At 42.4% G+C, this 7,263-nt stretch overlaps 1 protein-coding gene across 3 annotated transcripts; it reads right to left on the bottom strand.

Annotated features, from left to right (window-relative positions):
- Positions 1–454: 454 nt before the first annotated feature.
- On the bottom strand, positions 455–6,578 carry vgll2a (vestigial-like family member 2a). 3 transcript variants are annotated; one of them, XR_002426810.2, is made up of 5 exons: positions 6,330–6,576; positions 4,947–5,193; positions 2,454–2,951; positions 1,230–1,359; positions 455–1,149 (listed from the first exon to the last, which is right to left on the bottom strand). XR_002426810.2 is itself a non-coding variant. In XM_012882549.3 (4 exons), the coding sequence occupies exons 1-4, from the start codon at positions 6,405–6,407 to the stop codon at positions 1,088–1,090; spliced, it is 885 nt and encodes a 294-aa protein (XP_012738003.3). In that variant the 5' UTR covers positions 6,408–6,578; the 3' UTR covers positions 455–1,087. The 3 variants fall into 3 exon arrangements, 2 of the variants coding, with proteins under 2 accessions (XP_012738003.3, XP_021164298.2); XM_012882549.3 differs by lacking the exon at positions 1,230–1,359 and having other exon boundaries at positions 6,330–6,578; XM_021308623.2 differs by having other exon boundaries at positions 455–1,359.
- Positions 6,579–7,263: the final 685 nt, after the last annotated feature.

Below are 7,263 nucleotides of genomic sequence, written 5' to 3' on the forward strand. Positions count from 1 at the left end.
CTCTTCCAGGTTGCAGAGCGTTCCACTCCACCCTGCTCGGACATTTTTGTAATATGCCGGGGGGCATCGTCCACTTGTCGCTGGGGCATACTTCAGATTGGATTTAATTGCTCCGAAAAATAAAAACTCTGGATTTGCAAGCTTTATAAGCGAGAAGTCCATGATTTTGTTTAGCAGTTCTGCAGCAAATGTTATTGTTCAAAAGACATAATAGCGAACGGAGAAAACTGGATGGATTGAAACAAAATACCCCAAACAGAATATTAAGAGATCTATGCAGCTCCTGGAAAAAAATAACTTTTCAGCACCCCTAGAGACTCTAAGTATACAACAAAATGTGTTTAAGGGCTAAAAAAAAAGTGGATTTTGCATGATATGTACCTTTTAAGTCATGGAACTATGCTTTCTGTATAAGCCCGATTTCACAATGACAAAACATCATCTTGCTCGCTGCAGTCTTTCTGAATCTTTAGATTTAAAATTTATTTACTTGTGCAATACCTTTTAAAGACAATGTCAATTTACACTCATAAAACAGGATTTACAGTTAGCATGCTTCATCTCGATGCCATTCTTAAACCTTCTTAAAAAGGGTTTACAGTGAGGACTCGAATGAGGTCCGCTGTTGCAGTCGGTACATTTTTCCGAAATCAGTCAACAAGTCCCGATTTTAATTAATTGGTGCTGAGCTGAAGTGTCCAGTTGGAACATGATTCCCCAAACACCAAAGTGTCCAGACTACTCCTGCCTTTATCGCCTGCCAGAGCCTCTCCTGAACCCCAGCACAGATCCCCCCCCCCCACCAGCCATAACACACTCCCAGTGTCTGAGCCCAGTTGGCCCATGTAGGAAGGTTCTGCCAAGTCCTTCCAGTGCTCCTCTTTTGGGGTGCGACCCCGCATGTGTCTCTGTCCGTCTGTCCCCCAGACTTTTTTTTTCCCCCCAGCTTAGGAATGTAGTCCCTGCCTGTCACAGAAGCACAAAGGCTCTTGTCTTCATCCGTATCCGTCCAGATCGGATTCCCTCCGGGCTTTCCGAGAGTCCACTTTTGTTTCCACGCTTTGCGTCCACGCTGTCGGCGTTCAGCTCAGCAGGGCTGCACGTTGCTGCTGCTGCTGCTGCTGCTGCACAGTCCACTGTAGCGCAGAGCTGCAAGCAGACCAGAAGCTGTTATACCCCCCATTTAAAACCAAAAAAAAAAAAAAAAAAAAAATGGATTTCCGCCTCACAGTTTGTTAGAGCAGAGCAGGAGTGGAGGAGGAAAAAAATAAGCCAAAATAGAAAAGAGGAAGGTGAGGAAGATTCTCAGCGCCGTTTAAAACCAGTACAGATCCTTGCTCTTATCCTGTGCCTGCAGACCTGAGAAAGGCGAGAAAGAAAGGAGGAAGGGCGAGACAAGATAAAAGCAAGAAAAAGGAAGATTAGCCACTGATAAAAGCTTGTTGATAAAAGCAGAGGGAAATGGCCCGAGGCAAAGAGGGGATGAAAAAAGCAACAGCAGCAGAAAAGGGAGCTGACAGCTGGCGTTAAGGTGCTGACTGACAGCCAGTTTGTTGGTTTAAAGCACTTTGTGTAAGTCGAGCCGAGCGACGGAAACAGATCTTCATTCAATTCTAGTTTCACACCATGTGACCAGAGCGTTTTTTAATTTAACCCCATCTATGGAGAGAGGGAAATCTGCAAATATTGAGTTTCTAATAGAAAATGAGTCAAAAACAAAAGGAGAAAATCTGTCAAAAAAGATTTACATTGAGATAATTTGGTTAAAAGTCTTGGGAATTTACCACAAACTAAGAGTCGGAGTAAAATAAATCTAATTAAACGGTGACTGAAACATAAGGATAGCTTTTCAGTGAGCAACGCAAAAACATCTCCTCCAGCAAAATCAAGAAACCTCATATTTTTGTGATCTTTCCCTTTGGGGAGCGAGAAAAATATCAATCAGCCAGAAAATAAGGAGGAGCAGAGAATTAAGAAAATAAAAATGTTGGGGGTAGTGATATAATCCAATACCTCATGTTGCCCAAAAATGAAAAGGTTTAATAGGACCTCCTTAGTAGGAGCTATTGTGACACACTATGACAAAACAAGACATTTAATCAGTTGTAAAAAGTGATTTGTGTTTGAAAAGCAAGGAATTTATAAATAATTGAATATTTTCCTTCTACAAATAGATCCATTTTCCCCACCGATTAATTATCAGCAGCAGACGGCACTCAGAGTGACCTAAATATGGAGAAACTTTGAGAAATTCTCATCTGAAAGTCAAGCTAGCAGCTCCTCAGATGTAGGACCACTTAATGAGCTCCTGCTTTAACTCCTCCCTTTTTACAGGAAACGGTTGTTTTCTGAGGCCCTGGCTGTTCATTCCGCCTATCCCTTTCAGTGCTGAGGTTTTTAGGATGCCTGATTGTTGAGATTTAAAACTGACCCGACTTATGAGTCTACAGTACCTGTGTCTATGTTGAGTCCGATCTCTGCTCCGGCGCCGGTGAAGGCACCGCTCCAGGCCGACCCCGTCCCCGACTCCCCCTTCCCCCCGAGGTCACACGGCGAGGTGCTGGGCCCCGGCACGGAGCTGCCGGACGACAGGCGGTGGTGCGATCTCACCGACGGCACCAGCAGGGAGCCGTACCTCGGGTCGAACGCCGCGCCGTACATCTCGTGGACGCCGGGTCGAGGGTAGGCTGAGCTCTGGGTGCTTATGGCGCCCCCTAGCGAGTAAGGATGGTGGTGGTGATGGTGGTGGTGGTGTGACGGGTGCCAGGTGTCAGGGCTGGGCTGGTGGAGGTGGCTGTGCAGGGAGGTAGAGGAGTAAGGGTCCCCGGGGAAGGAGATCTCTGTGTGGGGGGCCGAGAGAGCGCTGCCCAGCGTGGAGGAGACGGACGGCTGGTAGGAGCTGTTCCAAAACGACGGAGGGAAACTTCTCTGACTCATGGGAAAGGATCCATCTGAGAAGAAAGAGATCGTGGGGTAAGTTCAAGAAACATGAACGTGAACGACAAAGTGCCAAAACATCTGCATCTTCATGCCTGGGCAAATCCTCAGTTATCCGGGTCGTCAAGCAGCAGCAAACAGGCTTAAATCAGAGGCAAACCGGACTTTCGTTCAGTTGATTTGCATCTGGCTGAGATTTCTCCTATCAGGATGGGCCTCCATGTCCTTAAAAACAGCAGCGCTCCAACTGCAGGTCGCTCAGTGCGAGCCACCAGAACTGACAAAGACTCCTGGATAGGTGTTGGAAACGCTTTGAGAAAAAACTGAACCAAAGTCCGGTTGCCTCCGATTTAAGCCTGTCTGCATCCGCGTCTTTAATTTTGTTTTAGTTTTTAATTGCATCATCTCTTGCTTGCCAACAACAAGCAATTACACAAGAATTATCCAAGAAAATCTATGACAAGCTTCTGGTATTTTCTGGATTCAACTAACACACATCCTCAGCCCAGGTAGAAATAAAACTTACCCAGTTATGTAAACATGCTAGAATTATAAAAAAAAAATGTTTGTGCTCACAGATCACTACGGTTAAAAGGTGGGAAAAAAATAACTACAACAGATAATTGATCTTTTGCACAATTTTTATGAAAACGTCTCATCTTCTATCCAGGAGTTTTTGTCGATTCTGAAGGCTTGCCGTTGAGCAATCTGGTTTTTGGGAGCTAAACTGTGAGCATCCAGATCTGACAGACTGTTGTAGTTCCCATGAGCCAAATGACCAAGAATCTGCACAGCCATGACCCTTAATATACTTTATTTACTGCAGGAGTCTTTATAATCAAAGCATAAAGATAATTGTGACCGGCAACAATAAAAAAAAAAAGACTCATCAGGAACCAGGCAACATAGGACGACAAATGAATAAATCTGTGATCAAAAAAGAGAAATCCACAAAATATCTTTAAATGTGCTTTGAATGAAAGTTATCAGAGCTGCAGCAGTCGATCAGATGAAATTGGAAATGGCAAGTTTTCGTACTGCAGAAAAAGTTGCATTTTTATTTCTATTCATCAACCATAGACACATCGGCCAACTGCATGCACTCTTGACACATCTTTGTTTTGTCTAATAAAAAGCAGATAAAGGGTCAGGGATGCAGCCTCGGATACATAAACAGGTAGAAAACCGGATCATTTCTTTATTCTGTCGTTGAATTTAAAACAACTCCGTCTATCAAAAACACTGCCGCATATTATTTTCACTTTTACATATTACGTGACCTTGGGAAAATTGGAAAAAAAAAACAATGAAAATTGTTATTTGTAGGGCAGAACTCAAAGAAAGACAGATATTGGTATCGGCCAGAGAAACGCTGATCAGTCCATCTCTAGAAATACTTTTTAAAAGACTATAGAACCAATAATTGTTGTGCCAATATTAATACATTGAAACGAAATCCAATTGAGATCACTCACTAAAGAAAGCTGCTGATTTCTTGAGGTACAGCTGTTGTAATTTTGCCCTAACCATTAGTTTTTTTCTCATATATCCTGTCAGCAGAAAATATAATCGAATGGCTGCACACAGCTCTTCAGCAGCAGAATTATAAATAGAGAAAGAAATCTAAATAATCAAAGTTTGCAGACATAAGGACAGTATTCCCCCTGTTACTTCATTGTAAAACAAGGAAATATTTTTGCTTGTTGTCCTGGGATGTGTGGATGCAAATCAATACATTGCTTTTGTTTCAGTACAACACAAAGATCTACAGCTTTGGCATAAAAAGCCCAAAAGGTTGCTCTAAAAAAACAAAAAATTGACTTTCAGATCTGCGGTTTTGACTAAAGGTTGAAATGAAAACCCTCATGTGTGGCTGTAACATTTAAAACAACAATATTTAAGTGTATATATGACCCAAGGTTCAGCTTGAACTCTGTTTGCAGACATTTTTGTGGTTAAAAACTGTTAAAGACGTGTAAAACTTTGGGAAACTAGACCCGACCACGCACCTCTCGCAGCCTTGTGCCCGCTGGGCGTCGGGTACGCGGTCGTCTGGCTCAGGGCTCGGCTGAAATGCTCGTCCACCACCGTGCTGATGTCGCCCTGGAAGTAGGTGAAGAGGACGCAGCGGGAGCTCAGGTACTCGGCGCCCGGTGGCAGCTCCTTGTCCTCCTCTTTGATCGCCGGGGGCCCCGAGGGGCCGAGCCGGCCGCTGATCTCCTGGGGGTCTTGCATTTTGGAATACAAAGCCAGCTTCTGGAAAGGGGACACAGACGGATATAGGTTGTGTGTTCCTGTTTGTTTTGATGCAACTTACTGCCTATTATTGCCACCCTAAAAAAGCCTTGACACCTGACCTGCAAAGCCCATAAAGGTTTATTTCAGGAACCGACGACACGGCTGATGTTTAGTCCCAACCCCAAATGTATTAGCAGGCCAGAATCTTTGAAATGTTTCGTCCCCTAATGTGGGAATGCTTGAAGTTATTGTTTTAACTTTTAAAAGAGTACGTTGAAGACAACAGTTTTGTCTTTCTGACACAACCCATGAGCAATTCTTATAGTTAGGCGTGCAAATATTCTGTAAAATTACAAAGCAGCTGTGAAACTGTCCATTATGAGGGCAGGTTGATCGGCAGAGTGTTTAGGTGACAGACGCAGGGAGTTTTCACACTATGTGAAAAACGTCTGCATGATAACCGAGAGGTTTTTATACAGAAAAAAACTTTAAACAAGTCAGAAAAGACCTAAAAAAACCTGCTGCTGGGTCTCTCAGGCTTCCCTTCACTAAAACACAAATCTGAAGTGGATAATTAAACTGATTATTGGATGAAAATTACTTGCAAACTAGTTTTTTAATTAAATAAAAAGCCCATCATGACAAAAATTAAAGATTAATTGCAGGGTAACTTCAATATAGGCTATTTAGAAGTAGTTCAAATGTATTTTCTATGCTAATAAATGAAATAAAAAATATTGCAATTATTATATTTTTTAATATTTAAATATATTTAGCTATTTTTAATTAAAACATATTACCTTCAATAAAAAAATAAAACAACATGTTTATATTCTGAATCTGATTTGCTAAGTTTTATTTTTCTATTCACAAAATTTAAGTTAGTTTTCAATATTATTAATTCAAATATTTTAATTACCCAACTATGAAGAGGATTTTATTGAGCTTTTACTGCCTCGCGAGTTTTACACTTTTAACAAGTTCTTCACAATACATTTTAAAGCTGTGCTCACGATTAAAAAGTCCTGTTAAGGCTTCAAGTTGATAAAGTTTTGGGCGGATATGAACCGTAGTTTGTTTCTGCAGCCGCTGGTCACTTTCTGAATGATTAATGAAACCCTGCGTGTTAGAATCCGTGAAGGAGCGCTGCGTACCTGGTGGTGGTAGGGGCTGTAGGAGCTGAAATAGGGCTGAGGACCAAACACTTGGTACATCACATCCAGGCAGCTCATGGCGAAGAACTCACGGAGAAGAACCAAGCCTCATCGAGAGAGCAGCTCAGATTTGACGGAGAGAGGAATCAGTAAAAAAAAAAATCCAGGCCGGCGCACAACTCCACTGCGCGCTTTCTCTGCGCTCTTTACGCACCGGACTGCGGCTGGACCCGGCGAAGGAGCAGCCCCACGCCTTCTCCTCCCACTGCACACACCCACACCCACCAATCAGGAGCCAGAGCTCCACCCCTCCCTTAATGGGTTTTTAATTAGGACACATAGAACGTCACAGAAGGTCGGATTGCGTAAAAGTTTTTCAAGTATAATTTTATGGTGTTTTTGTTTTCCCCAAAATTATTTCACATGTACAGTATTGTGCAAAAGTCTTGGGTCATTGCTCATTTCTGTATGTTTCCCTTCGAACGGTTCATATTTTCTTCTAATGTTATTTTTTTCTAGTCTGTTGAAAATTGTGCGTCACAATAAAGTGTCACCTTCCCCTTTTCACCCATTTTGTGAAAATTCCTTCCATCTGACCTCACATCCTGCGGACAAAGCAAGTTCTGGCAGCTCTGAAATTAATCATCAACTGGGATGAGCAAATTAAACTTGAACTAATCCAGGAAAGACCTGACACAGCACCTGAGATGAGTGGATCATTTTCTGTTTATAAGAGATTCAGTCTAACAGCTTCTTCCAAACTGTATCGATTCGGTGAAAGAAGTGGGAACAGATGCTGTCTTTGCGACAGGCTGCTTGTCCTTACAGGGACACGCAAATATATTTAAACCCCTTGAACTTGTTTGATGATAAATTTCAATGTGTTTTCTTGCACTTTTGCAATAGATCACATTAGTGCAGAATTTAGACCATC

The sequence above is a fragment of the Fundulus heteroclitus genome, chromosome 15 (assembly GCF_011125445.2).
Source record: "Fundulus heteroclitus isolate FHET01 chromosome 15, MU-UCD_Fhet_4.1, whole genome shotgun sequence".
Classification (NCBI taxonomy): Eukaryota; Metazoa; Chordata; class Actinopteri; order Cyprinodontiformes; family Fundulidae; genus Fundulus; species Fundulus heteroclitus.

Excerpts from the sequence above, each read along its gene's own strand:
- vgll2a (XM_012882549.3), bottom strand. The coding sequence starts at position 6,407 with ATGAGCTGCCTGGATGTGATGTACCAAGTGTTTGGTCCTCAGCCCTAT. Across the intron at positions 2,952-4,946 it reads CGGGCACAAGGCTGCGAGAG|ATGGATCCTTTCCCATGAGT; the intron begins GTGCGTGGTCGG and ends CTTTCTTCTCAG. Across the intron at positions 1,150-2,453 it reads CGGACTCAACATAGACACAG|CTCTGCGCTACAGTGGACTG; the intron begins GTACTGTAGACT and ends GTCTGCTTGCAG.